The sequence below is a fragment of the Acomys minous genome (genome assembly GCF_964271855.1).
Source record: "Acomys minous genome assembly, chromosome: 2".
Classification (NCBI taxonomy): domain Eukaryota; kingdom Metazoa; phylum Chordata; class Mammalia; order Rodentia; family Muridae; genus Acomys; species Acomys minous.
Window position 1 is genome coordinate 86,554,536 of NC_140484.1, and position 19,721 is coordinate 86,574,256.

The following is a 19,721-nucleotide window of genomic DNA, read 5'->3' on the forward strand; positions in this document are numbered from 1 at the left end:
TATCTTGGGTTCGGATCTCCTCCCAGGAAGGAGAGGCACCCAACGTACAGCAGCTCCCATTCTTAGCTCATTGCTCCGAGATAGGGGTCCAGGTGGAGACACGGTGCTCCAGGATTTTGCAGGACAAATAGCAGAAGCCAACAGACCCACATCAGTTTAGACCCTCTGGTGTGCAGCCATTTTAACGAGCCCCTAACTGGCCTCCCCTCTCGTCCCGTCCCCGACTCCAGCATCCGTTATCAGGAGCAGCTGCTTGTCCAGCCCTTCAGCTCTATGTTGCTTCTTCTGCCTGGTACATCCATCTCTGCCAGGGTCCTTCATCAGTCCCTCATCACTGCATCCCACACACCCAGTGCTCCAGGTTGCCAGAGCCATGCTCTTCAATATCAGCAAGCCAATTGCCTGTGCAGCGACCTCATCTAGGATAACCGTCCTCTTCCACCCCTGCTTTTCCCATTAGCTAGCTCACACTGACAGTCAAGGGCCTTCTCAGTGGGCCTCCCCCCGCCTCAGCCACAGAGTTCCTTATTCTCTGGGTGCCCTGGTGGCACACTGATTTCCTTGCCCTTACTTTTTTCTTTCTTTCTTTCTTTCTTTCTTTTTTTTTTTGAGACAGGGTTTTTTTTTTTGTTTTTTGTTTTTTGTGGGTGTGTGTAACAGTCCTGGCTGTCCTGGAACTCACTCTGTAGATCAGGCTGGCCTCGAACTCACAGAGATCTGCCTGCCTCTGCCTCCCGAGTGCTGGGATTAAAGTGTGCGTCACCACTCCTGGCAAGGAGCCAAGTCTGAACTATCATTGAGTTCCTGTTGCTGTGCACAGGGTCTGGCATCCCAGACCAGCATAGTTTGGTCGAGTTAATGTATCGGTATGGAGAAGCCAGAGCTGGAATTGAGCCAGAAATGGGTTCTCATAGCCACCTAAGGGTGACTACAGGCTAACCTGTTATGCCTAGGGGGAGCTGGCCCAGGAAGGAGAGCAAGGTAGATTCTGAGGAACAAGAATCTTGGCACCTCAGTCTCTCCTCCTGGACATTCACAGAGGAAAGGGGGTCTGATGAGTGCAAAGTCTGAATTCATGTAGTGGCTTTATGAAGGGTGTGTGTGTGGGGGGGGGGGAGGGAGGGGGAGGGGGAGAGGGAGGGGGAGGGGGAGGGGACAGGGGGAGAGGGAGGGGGAGAGGGAGAGGGAGAGGGAGAGGGAGGGGGGCACACTGCTAACTTTTGGGTCATCAGGTGAAATGTTACTTGTTCACAGTGGTGGCTCACGGGTGCACACTTGTGGCTGCAAACTCTACTTCTGCCGTGATGAGAGAACTGGGTAACCTGCTTCCCTTCAGTTTCCCATCTGCTGAATGGGGAAACCAGGGTGAGGGGCTGACAGACACTGAAGGTCCTGCTCAGTGCCTGGCTCAGGAAAGGGATCCAGCCTTAGCCACCATGGAGAGGCTCCTTGCATCCCCTTGGCTGGGGCCGCCGGCATTCTGAAGGGAGAGAGGAAGCAGCCAGGTCCCAAGCACTGGGGGCCAGCCAAATCCCCGGTGCGTCATTTGCCACCTCTGGTGGTCAGAGGAGCTGATGTGATGGTGTATATGGGGGTGCGGTGGGGTGCAGAGAAGGCCAGGAAGGGGAGAGCAGCCAGGTTCAGAGGCATGTTGGCTTGCTAGCTGTGTGGGACACAGTCCCGGGAGCCCCAGGGGCAGCTCCAGGTTTGAACTCAGCAATCCCCTCTGGAAAAAATTTAACCCTGAGGAGAAACTGGGCCCTGACTGCCTTCCACGTGGAATTTAAAGAATAATTCCCGGGGCTGGAGAGATGGCTCAGTGGTTAAGAGCGCCATCTGCTCTTCCAGAGGTCCTGTTCCTGTGTTCAATTCCCAGCAACCCCATGGTGGCTCACAACCATCTATAGTGAGATCTGCTGTCCTCTTCTGTAAAGCACTCATATGCAATAAATAAAGTAAATAAATCTTAAAAAAAAAAGAATAATTCCCTAGGATCAAGACCCAGGACAGTAGCCAAGCCTGGGTCCTGCTCAGACACGCCAACAGAAAGTGACCCAAACTTCCAGAGCCCCAGTTGGCTGCTGCCTTGAGGTGGATGGCTTTGGTGAGATCATGCTTGCTAAGGGACCTGTCCTCAGCAGGGACCCAATAAACACCGGTTGCTTTCTTCAGCCCACAGTTCACTGAGGCGCCTGCCTTGTCACACAGACATGGCTGATAGGCATGGGTTCGTTACCGGAAGCCTCGAGGAGCTGCTGCTGATATCAGAGCTAGCATAGTGAACTCAAGCCAGTCGCAGGGCCTGCCCAGAATTGCCAAGGAGCCTCTCAATGGGATGGCGAGTGGAGGCAGGGCCATTTCCGTTCCTAAACAGGACCCACGGCTTACAGCACCCTCAGCGAACCCCAAGCAGGGCTCACCTGCTAGCCTACAGCCACACCAGGGATGGAAACTTGTTACTGCCAGGGACACCATTTGGGGACAGTTTGGAAAAAGAGGCCACGACTGTGAAGCTTGTAGTCAGCTCTCTCTGCTCTGCAATTTCTCTCTGCTCAGGTTTATCAAAACCTGTCATCTTCAGTAATTTCCTTTTAAAAATGACCTGTAGGGTAGGCTGGCCCTCCCGTTGTACTGACTGCAGCCCCTCAGTCATGAATAAGAGCTGTGAATTCCAGTTGGGGGACTGGGGCATCTCTTTCTCTTGGCAATGTCAGGGCACCGAGCCAGGCGGTGTGGGGGCATCTGCAGCTAAGGTTCTGAACACCTCTCCGCTCTCTTCATTTCCCCGCGTTCCCTCTCCTCGCCTGCCTTTTAAGGGTTCTATTTGATATGCATGTTTCAGCAGCTAATTTCACTGCCTTTTAGAAGTAGGTGGGTATAAATAATAGATTCATGATGGGCTTTGCCTAAGGTTCTGGCTCTTTAATGAAGCTAGTGATCTTTGGAAACCAAGGTGTTTGTCTGGGTTACTTGTGGGCCTTGCACACTCTCTCTGAATGGTCTCCAGTCTGCTGAAACCAATGTTGGCAGGGAGGAAATTCAGCCTAGGAAATATGAGACTTAAGAGTGAGCAGATCTGAGTTCGAATCTCCGCTCCGCCTCTTGCTTAGTTTTGTGAGTTAGGGCAAATACAGCTCTCATCCACAGCGTGAGAATTGGTAATATATACCCTGCTGGTGTCCGTTCATGAATGGAATTGTGCAAAGAGCGCAGCACACCACATGGCAAGGGTTGAATGGACTCTAATGGTGACCATGTGAGAAAAACTACAGCATCCAACAAACGAGAATGGTGCATCGCCTGCAGAGACGGATGGTCGGAGGCAGAGGAGCAAATGTTACCTGTTCCAGAAGACGGCCCCAGAGACCTTCTGCATCTCCCCCAGGGTGGCGAGGAGCAGTGAGGACTTGCCGCAGCCCACCTGGCCCACGATCATGGTCAGCTGGCCTGTGGCAATGGAGGGCAACAGATGGGAGGGGAGCAGGATGGAGTCTGAGCAGCTGTCCCCCAGGAGAGTAAATGACAGGTGCGCTGGCTCCAGACCCTCATCCCTTGCCCAACCTGGAGTCCCTAAGAAGTCCCCTTCCCCGAGTTTCTCCTTAGTGTTGACACTGTTCTCTGGCTTCCTAGGTCCTTCTTCTGCTTCCGACATCCTCTGCTTCCTCCTGCAGAGCTCCCTGACAGAAGCACAGCCACTTGTGTCCCTCCAAACTGCTCCCACGGCTCCCACCTCTGATCCTCTGCCGTGGGCTGATGGGAGAGAACACGCTATGTTCGGAACCTCCACTTTCACAATCCTCCTAGACTACTCAACTCTGACACCTGTTAAAATGTCACTGACACCAGACGGTTTGACATCAAGGTGTCACTGTCTCGCCCTGACCTTGGCTGCAGCCTGGTTCTGTTCAGAAGTCAGACCTCAGAATGCCCAGCTAGGTAGCAGAGGGCAGGCGCTTAGCAAACATTGACTTGGCCTTTTCTCTCTGTTTGGGGCATGGGGGGGGCACATTCGGAGGGGTGAACTGGCATACCTCGGGGAATCCGGATGGTGATGTTGGACAGAGTGGGGAGTCCATCAGGGGTCCAAGTGAAGAAGCCTCCGATGATCTTTATTGTCCATCCCGGCCACGGTGCAGAAGACGACAGAGAAGCAAGGGGGTTGTCAATGTGGACTGTCCCTTGTCTCCCCTCCCCTATGAAGGTCAGTGCATACTGCTTCTAACCCCAGGAGTGCTTCCTGGGCAGGACAGTGGGGACAAAGCCCTGTCTGAGGTACCCTAGAGAGTAAAAAGCAAGTTCTGCTGAGTGGGAGTGCAAATGGTGCATGGGGGTTGGGGGTGGGGCTTTGTTTAGAGGACTCGGAAGGCAGGTTCTTGAAGCTTCTCTTGAGGCTGGCTGTGTGGACACATGGTTGAGGACTCACCTGGACACAGAAGTTGTCGGCATCTCCATCCATGCTGGGGGCCAGCCTCTGCAGTGGGCCCAATAGGTCTCGGACCTCTTCCCGGGCTGGGCGCTTGCGGTTCACAACCTTGAGGGGCTGAGGATGGTTAGGAGGTGAGAGCTCCTGGGCTGGGAGGACCCCTCTTCTGGGGGCGGGAATGTGAGGGCCCAGCGCAGGTTGGCCACACACTTCAGGACTCGGATGAAACCATTGGAAGTGGCAGGGGGAGGCTGGACACTTACCACCGCCTGGTACTTGCCAGCTTGGCCTTGGGGTGCAGGCTCTCGGGGGGCACACTGCTCCTCATGGATCTCTGCACTGGACAGGAACTCACTCAGTTTTTGCACGCTGCAGAGGAAGGAAAGAGATACCCTTCACCCCCAGGGGTGGGGGGTGGGGCAGAAGAGGGGAGAGGAGGAGGTGTGAACTGAGAAAACAGCTCTTAGTGGGTGCCTGGTTCTACGCGTGCCCCACAAAGGCTGTGCTGCCTGGGAGCTGGTCAGAGGGCAGGGTACCAAGTGTTACCAGGAGTTAAAAAGAATACATGTATTCATTTGTTTTGTGTGGTAGGGTCCAGCTGGTGCATGTGCTATGGACAGCTTTAAGGAGTGGTTCTCTCCTACCGAGTGGGTGCTGGGAATTGAACTCACGTCATCAGGCTTGGCAGCAGGCACCTTTATCCGCTAAGCCATCTTGACACCCCTCCACCCACTGTCCTATTTTTTTGGTATTGTTTTGTTTCTAGGCAGGGTCTCATGTAACCCAAGTCAGCTTAAATTTACTAGTATAGCTAAGGACAGCTTTGAATTCCTGATTCTCCTGCCTCGACTTCCCAGGCTCTGAGGTTACAGGTATGCACAGCCACACCAAGCTTATATATACATATATATTTTACGCTGGTGGGCATTGAATTCAGGCCTTGGCTATACCAGGTGAGCACACTAGCTTGAGTTAACACTCCACAGTCCCTAAGACTTAAAAAAAAAAAAGTTTGGCCAGTCATCGGAGTAGTCTGGATGGGAGGTACCTTTGTTTGGTTTGGGTTGGTTTAATGTTAAAGATGGTTAGTTGGATTTTACTAGGTAAACCATTAGAGTTAAGGCTGGCTATGTTAAGATCACTTGGGATTCAGACTAGTTATTGACAATGGCTAGTGTCATTGGAGCACCAACTATATGCCGGACAGCATGCCAATTACTATATGAGCATCACAGTCTTTTCCCATGACAGCTGCTCAGAAAGGGCTCAGATCTCAGGGAGGCGTGTGCTGAGATGGAACCCCCCCACCCCTCGCCCGAGCACATCCTGGCCTGGATCCTTCTCTCACCTCACGAGGGCTTTGACAGTGGACCGAACCACACTAGACAGCAGGAACAGAGGCGTGACCAGAATGTGGAAGAGAGAGAGGGAGGCAAAGGCCACAGAGGGCGAGAAGTCCGACTCTTTGAAGAAGCTGACGTGGCCCACGAAGGTCTGTGGATAAAGGCACAGGGAGGGTGCAGTGACTCAGGGTGCGGGTCCCCCTGATGTGCTCCCACACTGGGAGCCCAAGGCCCTGGAAGCTGAGAGCTGTTCAGGACTGTGGGGGAACCTTTCAGTTAGAGACAATCATCTTCTTCAGTCACCTCATGACAATGTCCCCAGAAAATTCAGGACTCATGCTTAGGGGTGCGGCAGCTCCCTTCTGGCCCCTCCCTTCTGTGCCAAGAATAAGCAGGGAGGAGCCCTGCTCCCCTTAGAACTCTGGGTATGAGCATCCCTAGTTCACAGTCTGGTGAAAATGCAAAAATTGTTGCTACAACACTGCCCTCCTGGGTCTGTCCCCAGCTACCTGGCTGGCTCTGCAGCACAGTTCCCAGAGCCTAGGCCAGGAATTGGCTCAATAAATCACACTGAAAATGAATTCCCTGGCGTGCCTGGCAGCCTGTGCCCTCCAAGGCTGCTCAGGGATGCCGGCCTCAGGGGAAATAACAGTATCTTTTAAAAGAACCTCAGTTCTGAAACAAGCATGGGAGGGGGCGGGGGAGGCTAGGTAGGGCTGAAGGGTGGGCTCCGGGGGCCCCAGGCCTTGTTGTAGGGCAGTACCCTGCCTCCACAGCTAGGCTTATGCATAGCTTTGTCCAGAGGCACATCATGTCCATCCATGATACAGGAGCTGGGCCGTGGCATGTTCCTAAATCCAAAAAAGCAGGTTATACAACTGTGTATGCAACACAGTCCTATTTCTGTAGAAGTGACATATCATCTGCTTTAAAAAGGACGAGAAAGAAACACCCTGACGATGCTGAGTAGGGAGTGTGAGGGGATTCACCTCCATTTTCACTCTCCTCCTGAACTTTCCCATCATTTCTACGACAGCTGTTCCATTTTTTTGTGTGTTAGCAAACAGCCATCTAAAAGCTCCCTAAAGAATACGTCTCCTCTTACCTTTTTGGAGACAGGGCCTTATGTAGCCCAGGCTGGCCTTGGAACTTACTTGTGTAGCCAAAAGTGACTCTGAATGGGCACCCCAGCCTCTGTTTCCCAAGTGCTGGGGGTACAGAACGTGCCATTGTGCCCATCATATGTGATGCTGGCCTGGAGCTCGGGGCATCTTGCATACTAGCAAGTACTAGCAAGTACTCTGCCAACAACAGAGCCACATGCCCAGGCCCAACAGTTACTTTGTAAAAGGAGGTTTCATTCCTCTAACTACTATGTATCCTGTACCCCAGGACCTGAGAGAGAATCCTTGTCTGTGTGGAGTCGGGAGAGAATATATCTACATCCACCCCCACACCCAGATACAACTGTTGAGATCCTTGCACGGAAGAGCGGGACTCGGAAAGCTCTCCACCTGTCCCCTCCCCAGCCCTGAGCAGAGGAGAAGGGTCCACTTACAATGAGGACGGCGGCAATGGGGATGGCTGTGTTCATGAAGACTGTGGAGGAAGCACAAGGTGAGGTTAGGAGAGGAAGGAGATGAGAGGAAGAAGGCGGCCATGCTGGCCAGGCTAGCGCGCGTGACTGGAGGCTCAGCTTGCTGGCTGCATCTGCAGAGAGGGCACCCGCAGCCCCTTCCTTCCTTCCTTCCCCAGAGCCTCCTGTTCCCCTAGCCCCGGCCCTTGCTTCCGTCCTGTGAAGAAGCCTTCGAGCAAGTTCCAGGTAGGACTGGCTGCATGGCTGCACGGCCGAGCAGTAAGCAGCTTGTGTCTCAGGGTCCCCAAAGGCTGCTTCTTCCGAGACCTCAAGATGAGGCATATCCCTGTGCAGTACAGCCATTTTCTAGACTGCGAGGGCTCTCGGGAGGGATTTCAAACTCCTTCAGACTAAAGGGCTGGAGACTGAGAGCACAAATCGGGGTCTTCCTTAGATCTAGGGCCGGTACCCCATGCTCAGCTTGGGTAGCTGCTGTCTGGAGTAGAGGCCCCTTCCTCATTGGGTTAGAAGTCCAGTCTCAGGGGCTGGTGCGCTAGCTTAGTGGGTAAAATCACCAATCCGGACAGCTTGAGTCTCATCCCCAAAACCCATTAGGTAGAAAGAAAGAATAGGTTGCCACAGTTTGTCCTCTGGCCTTCACGTGTGTGCCATGGCATGTGTGTGTACACGCGTGAGTATGTGAACACACACACACACACACACACACACACACACACACACACACACACACCCAGTTAACTAACTAAATTCAAAGCCTCGCCTCATTCTTTTAGGCAAGTCCTGCGAGGGGCGTGTGGGGGGAGAGGCTGGTTCTGCAATTACCCATATTAAAGCCCCAAAGAGCAGGATGCAGGAGGCTGTAGCCAAGGCCAAAGGCTAAGCTACTGTATTGGTCCTGTCTGCTAAACAGCAAAGTCTTTGAGACTCTGAAGTCCAGATGCTGCCTGGCCGTCTCCTTGCTGCAAGAAGCCTGCAGGAGCAGTTCCCACAGGGATGTCTGGAGCTGCGGCCACTGCTTCAGAGAAACTCTGCCTGGCGGAAGGGCATGCATGGTCCTTGCTCTCAAGGGCTCCCCCTCAGAAGAAGGGGATGAGTACTGCTCTCTCAGAAAGCCCCGGATGTGAAGGAAGATGGGGAATAAGTTCCTACGGGAGTTATCAAGCAGGCAGGAAGGAAGTGTCTATCTTTCCTCAGGAATTTCTAATCTGAAAAGGGAGATGACAATGCTCTGATATTATGGCTGAAGCCCTGGGCAGTGGTAATCTTCCTGTAAGACTGGGAGGCGTTTAATCAATACCAGCATTAACTATGGCCACGTTGCAACTGCCCTGCCTGACAATGCACTCACCTGATGCTACTACCCTGCTTTATGGCTTATTTCAGGGGGTAGAAACATTACTGGTTACAGCCATGGTACTGAGGGTCTGGGATAGGACACAGCATAGCCACGACTGTCTGGGGGAAAGCACACAGCTGTCAGGCCTGCACCCTCCACTGTCACCAGCCACACAGCCACACACCTGAAGTAGTGTCACTCCTGCCCACAGAGCCAGTTATCCCGAGGTACCCTTGAGACAGAGGCCTCCCTTCTGCCCGTCTCCTGTCCATCAAGATAACAGTAAGGTGACAGGAACACTGGTGCCTCACCCTTTTAGCCTCTGGTCCTCGCAGAAACGAGCTGCAATTTGGAGCAGGGACTGACAAAACTCAGAGAAAGCAATCTGGCACTGTGTGTCCGGAGTGGCAGAGAACTCCCGACTTTTTGACCCTGTGGTCCATCTCCTGGGCAGCTTTCCTGAATAATCACCCAAGAGAAAGAAAGCCTATCACATCAGCAAGGTAGTGCCAGCCTCAGCGCCATGACTGCAGAGCACAGCTCCAGCTGTAGCAACAAACCACCCAGAATGAGGCGGCCTGGAAACTTCTAGCATGGGGGTTGGAGGGGGGCACCTTAGTAAAGTGACGGTGAACATCTCTGGGGGGACATTTGGCAGGCAGAAAAGTCGGCCATAATTGATATTTTATTTTAATGCATGTTTCCCCTGGTCGTGATTGTTAAAATATGTATATTTTTGTTTTATTGTCTTTATTTTTAGAGATGCCTGGACTCCTTTGAGGAATGAGAAAAGCTATAAATAAGTTAAAAATGAACATTTCAGAGCTGAGGCAGCAATGTGGAGCCTGCTTGTGGCAGAATTAGTTTCTGGGCCGTGCTGACTGTTGCGGGAGGGGATGAGAATGTGGCTTTTCAGTCCCCCCACCCCTCACTAGAGAGGTTCTGGGTCCCCTTTGGGGTAGGATCTAGGGGAAGGGCACCACCAGTTGCTGTATTTCAAACACCTCTCTGAAGACCACTCATCACCCTGGGAGAGATTTGGCCACCTTGGGGGGTGTCACTGGGGAGCCTGAGGCTGGGACTCTGTCCTTCTCTGAGTGTGGCAGACAACTGGGGGGAGGAGAACGAACAGGCAGCTGCGGTGGGGTGAAGACCTGAGGTCCCATTTTTCTGGGCTCTACAGTTTCCCACAATGGTAGAAGAGGCAGGAAATTCAACGGAGAACAGATTTCTCTCTAACTCTGGTCCAGAGTGGGTGATTCCCTTTGATTTGTTAAGAAACAAAAACGAAAACAAAACCACCACCACCACCACCACCAAATACTGCTACAACAAACAAACAAAACAAAAGATTGAAGCGCACGCCAGCACGCAGATGTGAGCGTGAGAGGAGTGAGCTGTGGGCTGAATGACGTCAGATGAAGCAGAGGATAGAAAGGGGGTGTGGTCAGGCTTTGCTTTTATCGTTAACTTGACACAAAGTTACCCAGGAGGAGGGCGCCTCCCCTGAAGGACTGTCCAGATCAGACTCTGGGAGAGGCGGTGATGTTTCATAGGAGGAGGGCCCAGCCCACTGTGGGCAGCACCATCCTTAGGCCGATGGGCCCGAGCAGTGAGCTAGCAAACTGTTCCTCTGCAGTTCCCCCTTCAAGCTCTTGCTGGTGTTCCCACCCTGCGGTGCTGTGATCGACTGTGATCTCCAAGTGTAAGCAAAATGTATCCTCTCTTCCCAACTTGCCTTTAGTCATGGTATTTATTAAAAGAGCAGAAAGTAAACTAGAACAGTGTGTGTGTGTGAGTGAGTGTATGTGTGTGTCTGTAATTACATGTGTGTGTGTAAGCAAGAGTGTGCGTATGTGTATCTGTGTGTGTGCATGTGAGAGTGTATGTGTGTGTCTGTGATTACATGTGTGTGTAAGTGAGAGTGTTTGTATGTGTATCTGTGAGTGTTTGTGTATGCATATGCGTGTGTAAGTGTGTTTGCGTGTGTGCATGCATGTGACAGTGTATATGTGTGTCTGTGATTACATGTGTGTGTGAGTGTGCATGTGTGCATCTGTGTGTGTATGTGTGAGTGTCTGTGTATGCATATGTGTGTGTAAGTGTGTATGTGTGTGTGCGTGCATGTGAGAGTGTATGTATGTGTCTATGATTACATGTGTGTGTATGAGTGTCTGTGCATGCATTTGTGTGTGTGAGAGTGTGTGTTTGTGTGTGCACGTGTACAAGCATGTGTGTGTGTGTGTATGATTGTGAGTGTATGTGTACGTCTGTGATTACATTTGTGTGTGTGAGAGAGTGCATATGTGTGCCTGTGTGTCTGTGGAGTGTGCATATGTGCGTCTGTGTATGCATTTGTGTGTGTGCACGCACACATATGTGATTTTTGGCTGAGACGAGGCCTCATGTATTTCAGGCTGCATTTGAATGCATTGTGTAACTGAAGATGACTTTGAACTCCTGGATTTCCTATCCCTACATCCCAAGTTCAAGGATCTCAGGTGTGTGTCACTACACCTAGCTCGTTAGGGTAAGAGGCCTAAAAAGTCACTATAAAAGTGAGGCCCATTTGCAATGGTTCAGAGGCATGAGTACTGTAAAAAGTCCCTTTAGAGTTACTCACTCAATCCAACAATTAATTTTTAGCATCCTTCCCCCATTGCAATCTTTGTCCCGAGCCAAACTGTGTTAGCTTTCCCTACTCCTACGCAGAGGAGACAAACCCACCCAAGGCAGAGCAGACCAAGTCACCGGCTCCCCTGGCTCTGTCCATGGAATGCAGCTTGGCCTTGTGGGTACCAGCCTGGCATTGTGATACCAGAAGCTTTTCATTTCCTAAGTTACCATAAATATTTCAGGACTCATGTGCCAGGGAGGTTAACTCCAGCTTTGCCTTCTGCGGAGGGAGGGCAGGACTCAACCTGGCTCTAATGGAAAGCTGTGCTGGGAAGAAGGGAAATGTGTTTTGAAGCGGTGTATGTGTGTGTGTGTGTGTGTGTGTGTGTGTGTGTGTGTGTGTGTGTTTGTGTAGGGCGGTTTTCCATTCCGTCTGATTGTCAACAGAGTGGAGAGGAAAGCAGGGGCCTGCTGCCCTGTTGCTGGGGGCTACAGAAGTGCATCTGGAGGCCCCCAGCAGGACTGACTTTTGCTCCTCTTCAGCCAACCTGGCAAACCAGGGTCACTTAAGTGACCCTCAGCAGCTGCACTGATTGGCAGGGGGAGGGGCAGGTGATGAAGGAGAGGAGCTAGGGAAAGGAGGAGACCAGGAGATGGGTGTAGTGGGGCACACCCAGAATCCCAGCACTCAGAAGGTGGAGGCAGGAGGATCAGATTTTAAGGCCGTGCTCAGCTACGTGGCGAGCTCCAGGCCAGTTGTAAGAAACGGTCTCAAGAAGACTGAGGTATAAACAAAAACAAAACAAAAGGCTTGTGTTTCCACATAGGAGGCCGGAGGGAAACAGCGTCGTGAGACAGGCAGTGTGTGGGGTGTGGAGAGGCACTATTCTGTGCCTTTGTGGACACTTGGCCCCAGTCCTCACACACGGTTGAGCTGATTTTCTGGCCCTTGGATTTTTAAGACACAGCCTGAAACTGTTGCATTGCCTGTCTTGGATCCGGACCACTGAGCACAGAGCATTGACAGAGATGGCAGTCACATCTTCAGTCTGCCTAAGCTCCTTCCTTGCCTCCCTGGCCCAGGAGTAAGTGCAGTGGCCTGACACACAGTTTTCTATGAGTTGGTCTCCACCTACTGAGAGAAGGTAGCGATGGAACCCGCATCACTTTCCCACCCCGAAGCCTTTGTGCTTGGAGGATCCTTTCTCACCCAGGTAACTGACGCTTATCCCAGAGAAACCACCACAGGCGTCTCCTCCCGTGTTCTGCCACCCGCCGTCTCTCAGACGAGGCTGGGTACAATTCATAACTTTTATGGGTATCCAGAATGTCCCCTTCCACTCTTGTCAATCACTACACTGTTGCATGATGGGCTTCTCCTGTAGACTATAAACAACATCTGGCTACAACCAGCATCTTTTCTCACCCAGTGCTGACCTCAGGGCCTGGGCACATAGGAGACACAGCCAGTAGGTAAGGTGGTCCATAAACGCTTGAAAAAAACAAATGCACAGGACCAGGCAAGCAACGCAAAAGAAAGGGACGCCTGGAACTGACCCTGTGCCTCTAACTTGTGCATGGCCACTCCTGACTGTCACAGCCAATGTTCCCTAAGACTGTGTGGACCAGGCCTATTCCTTCCTTATGCTCAAATCATCAGCAAAGCTCAGCACAGGGAGAGCTCTGGCATGAGTCCGCACGTGGACTGGTGGCACTTTTGGCTGGCTGACTGTCACGCCTCTGCGAAGTGCTGGATGTGGGCGTTCCAGTGTCTCTTTTAGTGCCCCGGTCCACCTCCGCCACTAGCTGCAGGGGCAAGACACCAGAACTCTTGGTGACCCTGTGAGTGAAGCCATCACAAATGTCAGAAAGAATCATGCCCGCCCCACAGGCTCCCTGCAGCGTGTGCATACACGACCAGACCGGAAACCCATCCGGCATCCCCATCATGGGCCCCATCTGGAAACATGACACCTGGACTCTTCCATGTTGCCGGGACCCCATGGCTGGAGCCGAGGGCAGGAACACGAGGTTTCCATTAGCCTAATGACCTGTGCCTCGATGCCTGGAAACAGAAGCCAGGGAGGCCAGGAAGAGGACGGTGAGAACCCACGTGAAGCACGGAGCACCTGCCTGCAGCCAGGAGAGGCCTCCACCCGACCACTTCCTCTCAGAAGAGATGCCATGCAAACAGCGCCAAGCTTTCCGCATTCTCCCGAAGGAGCGCTGTACTTGGCGGTGCTTTTACACGCGTTGTGTACCCTCCCACTATCCTCCTCTCTGCCCGTCCCCCTTCCCAACCATTCTCCTATATTGAGACTGGCTGTGTGTGCGCGCGCACGCGTGCGGGCAAAACAGGGGTCAACACTAGGTGCCGTTCCTCGGGAGGCATCCACTGTTTAGTTTTTGTTTGTTTGAGACAAGTCTCTCCCTGGGACCTGGGCTTGCTGGTTAGGCCAGCTCGCCTCAGGGAACCTCCTGTTTCTGTCTCCCCAGTGCTGGCCTTATATGCCCAAGCCTCCCCCCCGCCCCCCGCTATTTTATATGTGAGTGTTGAGACTCGAACTCACGTCCACACGCTTGTATGTCAAGATCTTTATGAATCTTCTACCTTCCCAGCCCCAGGGATGACTTTTCAAAGCTTCTGCATGAGAGAGAACTCACCCTTATCTGTCTTTTTGGATCTGACTTACTTTTCTTTCCTAGCACCATCACACACATCTGGGGTGGTAACTCACAATAACGTCCTATATGTTTTCTGAATGACTATAGAGTATCTCCAAAAAGCTTAACAGGAGCAACGATACGGAGGCAGATAATGTTAATGACCTGGTTTGATGTGTGCACATTCGAAACATACAGTGAAACCTCAACTGCATCTCATAGATATGCACGATTATTTTTATGGTCATCAAAATTTACAGACAAGGACTGGAGAGATGGCTCAGTGGTTAGGAGCTCTGTCTGCTCTTCCAGAGGAGCCAGGTTCAATTCCCAGCACCCACATGGCAGCTCACAACTGTCAATAACTCTATCCAGTTCCAGAGGATCCAACACTCTCACACAGACATACATGCAGGCAAAATACCAATGCACATAAAATAAAATAAAGAATTAAAAAAAATTTACAGACAAAATGCTTAAAGAGATGGAGATGCTAGCAGCTCTAATTTAATCATTACACATTGCATGCAAGCATGAATTATCATGTAGTGGTCCACACATATGTATAATTAGAATAATTACAAGCCTCCCCACTCTCCATCCAGGGACCAGATTGTGTTGCCGTGCTGGTCCCTTGCGGCCTTGTGCATAGGTACAAAACACTTCCTGCTTTGCTCCAGAGGTCCTTTCTGTTTCTTATCCTTTCCCCAGATGCTACTGACCCTGAGTCCCAAAGTCTTGGCTCATCTTCCAAGCTCCTGTCACATGGGCTGCGGTGAGACAGGCACTAGCCCATGGACCAGGCATCCTAAGATGTTGCACATTCACAAAACAGGTTGGAGTTTGGAACTCAAGGAGTAAATACAAACGTCTCAGTTGCACTTTCTGGGGCTGCCTTATCTTTGATGCCCACTGTGCTTCAAATTATAGGGACCCAGTGGCCCCAAGTTCCTTGCTTTTTCTTTTCCTTCTCTCCACATCAGCCATGACAGGCCTGCCTCACTATCTGAGCCATAGTATTGCTGAGAGAGGGTGTCTCCCAGCTACGGGGAGGAGCTCTCCCAACCAATCTCATTCCTCAGTATGTATTTCTTTATCTCTCACCAGGCTGTCCTCAGGGCAGGGCCATGATAACACAGCAGCTCCTGGCTGGGCGGGCAGCAGGAGCTGATGGAGACAAGGCAGAAGTGGGATTGGATCCGGGGCTTCTCTAGATGTCTCTTCTAATGTCCCCACCTCATGAAGCACCTCATACCTGCCCTGAGAACAGGAGGGTCAGGGTGAGGACGAAAGGGAAGGCCAGGACCATTGGCGGCGACCATGGATCTATTCTGAGACAAGGGGGTGGGGTCTGAAGCCTTCCGATGTGAACGCACAGGCCATCTATGGTAGATGACCTCGCCATTGCTGACTGGACCAGGTCTGAGATATCAAGGACCATGGATGGTATAGCTAGACCTGGTGGTGGAGTACTGACTACTTGGGTGCTCAGGGCCAAGCATTCCTTGTGACGGATGGTGGCTACCTGGCCCCATCAGACCCTCTCTGTAGGCAGCACAAATGCCAGGAACACGTCCATGACCTGGGCCGCCATTTTTTCTCTCCGTGGGTTGCACTGTAAGAGTCTATCTAGGAGAGATCCGTCACACCCTCCATTACTGTCCCCAACTGGCCACCCCACAGCACACCGAAAGGAAACAATGTGACACTCAAGCCTGTAATCCCAGCATTCAGGATGCTGGAGCAGGAGGATTCTGTGAGTTAAAGTCCAGCCTGGGCTGCACAGTGAGTTCTAGGTCAGACTGTGGTGAAGAGTAAGCCCCTGATGAAATGCTCTGCCCCACAAAGGAAAGCCACGCCATTTCATGTGGAGGAGGAGGTCAGCCCTGACCAGCTTTCTAAGGCTCCTCAATCTTCCCTACTCCCATTACGACCTGTTCAAGACTGTGTCTGTCTGCAAAGAGGGCACAGCCTCATGATGGCCATGGAATCCCAGCTCTTCCACTCCCTGGAGCTCCCTGGCATTCTGGAAATATCATGTGGAGGCTCTACAGGCTCTGTTCTGAGGGGCGCTGCTATAATCTGCAAGGGCCTCTGAAACACTGCCCACCGAGCCTCAGTTTCCCGTCAGTGAAATAGTTGCCCGCCTTGTGGGAAACAGTTTCTATTGACTTTCCTTGCCAAATCCTATGTATATATTTTTCACAATATAGCTTCTAAACCACAGATTCTTTTTTTAGCCATGTTTATTTGATTGACATGTGCGCTGATTTGGCTTGCTTTTTCCTTCTGTCCTTCTTTCCTTTCTTTTCCTTTGCGCCAGGGGCTGAGCTCTTCTTACCAAAATGGCTGTTAACGTGAGCAGATCAGGGAAACAGAGTGAGTCTGCCATTGGCTATGTGTCTACATATCAGTGAGACACGGGGAAAGCAGCCACCATTGGATACATCCATGGAGGATGAATTAGCATCAGCTGTGATTCAGTGTTGGACCAGAGAGCCCCATGGTCACCTGACCTCCATGTGCCCTCCTTCTGCCTGGGAGAATGTACACTGAGTCAACTTCAATAGCTAAAATTTTAACTTCTAGAATGTTCTTTTTTTTTTTTCTTCCCCTGGTAATCCCCTATGTGGCCTTGTTGCTTTTGAATCTTAAAAACAAAAACAAAAACAAAAACAAAGAAAAACCTCTTTAGTCATATCAAGTGTGTTAATTTTATGATCTTTTGGGTGACATTATTTCAAGATATTTAAAAATTACTCTATTTATTTATTTATTGTTTGTTTGTTTGTTTTGTTGAGACAGGGTTGCAAGTAGCCTAGCCCGACCTCAAACTCGCTATATAGCTGAGGATACCTATGAACTCATGATCTTCCTGCCTCTGTCTCCTAAGTGCTGAGATTACAGGTGCGCGTCCCCCTACCTGGTTCTCTTAGTGTATTTGTATATGGGGTGTGTGTATATGTGTGTGTGTGTACATGTGTGTACGTGTGTATATGTGTTGGTGCTAGTGCACTCATGTATGAGTGCAGGTGTACACATGCCATGGGACATGTGTAGGTGTTGTCACAGGACAATCTCCAGTGCCAGTTCTCAATTCCTGCCTTGTTTCTGACAGGGCCTCTTGCTTACCACTGCATGTGGCAATCTAGAAGGCTTATGAGCTCGGGGATTCTCAGGTCTCTGCCTCCTGACTGGACCTGGGAGCACTGAGACTGCAGACCTATGCTACCTACCGTGCTTGGCTTTTGGCGGGGGGCTCTGGTAATTCAAACTCGGTCCTCATACTGGCCTTGTAGCTGCTTCACCCACTGAGCAACCTCCATAGTCTCTCTTATGGTTAGGAATCTGACATTCTCTTCGATGGTGACTTTTCCCTTGTAGATTTCGACTTCTTAGTTATCAGTTAGCTCGGTGTCTGAGGGGTTCTTTCCAACCCGTTCTCTAAAGCGCTTTTCATATGTGTGCCTTTAGAAACCCAGATGGTTTTATGCAGAGCAAAAGGCTAGCCTGGGCTCCTGCTCTGTTCAGGCAGCTAGCCCTTCCCTCTGCATACCCCATGGAAATGGCAGCTTCACTGGGGCGGTGACAGCTCCTTCCGACTCTGAACATTGTTCATGCTCAGAAGAGTTGGCAACCCTTGCTAGTCCCTTGCTCTCCGCCGCCTGGCAATTCCATACTAGCTCCGTGAGGAGCAAGACTTCATCTTTCTTTCTCACTGGTGTGTATTAAGAGCTAGTGCAGAACCCTCCACACAGCAGCCTCTCAGGACACATGTGCATAAGTGAATTACAAAAACTGACTTCTAGGCTAGCAAGATGGCTCAGTGGTTAAGAGCACGGACTGCTTTTGAAGAGGACCCCAGTTCTGTCCCTACCGGCTCCCTCAGGCAGTTCACAGCTGTCTGTAATTCCAGCTCCAGGGAGATCTAGGCCTCTGGTATTCAAAGGCGCCTGCACTCATGTGAACATACCCTCGCATATATACCCATGTACTTATACATGCTAAAAAGGAATATTTTTTTAAAGGAACACTGATTTCTAGGAGTTTGCCACCATAGTTAAAGCGCCCCCAGGTTCCTGTGACCCACCCGTCACCCCTGCCGGACATCCCAGGCTTGCAGGCAGGTTCACTCACTGGAGATGGAGGTGTAGACAGCGAAGGCCCTGAGGCTGGTCATTTCCTTCCTGCGCGTCATCTCCACCCTGGAGCAGAAGATGTCTTCCCACGCGTACAGCTTGAGCAGTTTGATGCCCCGGAGCATCTCATTGGTCTGCTTCAGCCTCTCGTTGGAGTATTCCTGGGGGGAAGCAGTAGTGGAGGTGGTGGTGTGGTCAGAGTTAGAGCAGGCATGCCCGCGGCCCTGGCTCAGCCCTGGAGAAGGCACCAGATCCAGTCCTCACTCTCTGCCCAGCTCCTGTCCCCCACAAGCACGTTGTTAAGTTCCTCCCATAGAAACTGAGGCATGGACTGAGAGCGCATGGAGGAGGTGGCTGAGGTGAAGGCCATGGAGGGAGACAGGGGGATGGCAGGGACGGGCCATGCGTAGCCTGGACACTCACCAGCGTGCTCCGCTGTGCCTGGGAGAGCTTGGTGGCCACAAAGTACTGGACGGGAGCCAACAGAATGATGACAGCTGCTCCAATCAAGGCACTGACCCCAAGGATGTAGTAGAGGAGGATGACGCCCACAACGATCTGGGGAAGGTGACAGGGGGCTGACGGGCAGTGGCAGCATCTCGCCACCAACTCTTTAGAGAGTGTGGTATGCCTCAGTGCCCAAGCTTTCAAAATGCCTTAGGCATGGAGTAGGGCACAGGACCGGGTATGGGAAGGAAATACATTGGGTACGCGTGCAGACAAGGCTCGGGTGGCTAACCAAGGGCACTTCCCCCAGAAGCTGGCTGAAGGACTGATTTTCCCGAGTCAGCTTTTCCAAGGCGGGACTGAGAGCTGAGACTGCACCATTGACTTTATTTGCTGACACTGATATCTCACTCAAAATAAGCCACCCATGAACGGAAGGGAAAATCTGTGGCATTTATGCCAGGCAACTGCTAAGAATGTTCTCTGCCTTCATGGTCCCGGTGTCCATCTACCTATCTATCTATCTATCCATCTATCTATCTATTTACCTACCTATCTATATACTAAATCTATCTATCTATCTATCTATCTATCTATCTATCTATCTATCTATCTTGATTTATCATCTATCTATCCATCTATCATCTATTTTCTATCTGTCATCTCTCTCTCTATTTATCTATCAATCTATCATCTATCTATAATCTATCTACCTATCATCTATCTGTAAACTATCATCTATGTATGACCTATCAATATCTATCTATCTATCTATCTATCTATCTATCTATCTATCTATCTATCATCTATCTATCTATAACCTATCTACCTATCATCTATCAATCAATCATCTACCATCTATCGACCATCTCTCTCTCTCTCTCCACCTATCTGGTCATATATCTCATATACCCTGGACTGGCCTTGAACAGACTCTGTAGTTGTAGCCGGCTTTCAAGTTCTGATCCTCCTGCCTCCACCCACCTGAGTACTAGGACTACAGAATGCTAGGCAAGCACTCTACCAACTGAACTGTATCCCCACCCAGAACCCCTTTTGTCTAGGGAAGTGCTTTATCTCCGAGCTGTTGTCATCCAGGCATGGTCTCTGCACCCTTCCACTTGGCCCATTAAAACAAAACAAACAAAAAAACCAA

The 19,721-nt window shown here is 51.2% G+C and overlaps 1 protein-coding gene across 5 annotated transcripts in view; it reads right to left on the bottom strand.

Moving 5' to 3' along the window:
- Nucleotides 1–19,721, bottom strand: part of ABCC8 (ATP binding cassette subfamily C member 8) — an 80,500-nt gene that overhangs the window by 27,817 nt on the left and 32,962 nt on the right. For all 5 annotated transcript variants that reach the window (XR_014777468.1, XM_084773304.1, XM_084773303.1 and 2 more), the window contains exons 9-16: nt 18,542–18,676; nt 18,117–18,279; nt 7,325–7,365; nt 5,772–5,917; nt 4,687–4,792; nt 4,424–4,540; nt 4,032–4,107; nt 3,342–3,447 (exon numbers count right to left, since the gene is read on the bottom strand). Coding sequence is in view for 4 of the 5 variants with exons in the window: in XM_084773304.1 (XP_084629430.1) it covers nt 3,342–3,447; nt 4,032–4,107; nt 4,424–4,540; nt 4,687–4,792; nt 5,772–5,917; nt 7,325–7,365; nt 18,117–18,279; nt 18,542–18,676 (890 nt within the window). In the remaining variant the exon portion in view is untranslated. The remainder of the gene's footprint in view (nt 1–3,341; nt 3,448–4,031; nt 4,108–4,423; nt 4,541–4,686; nt 4,793–5,771; nt 5,918–7,324; nt 7,366–18,116; nt 18,280–18,541; nt 18,677–19,721) is intronic.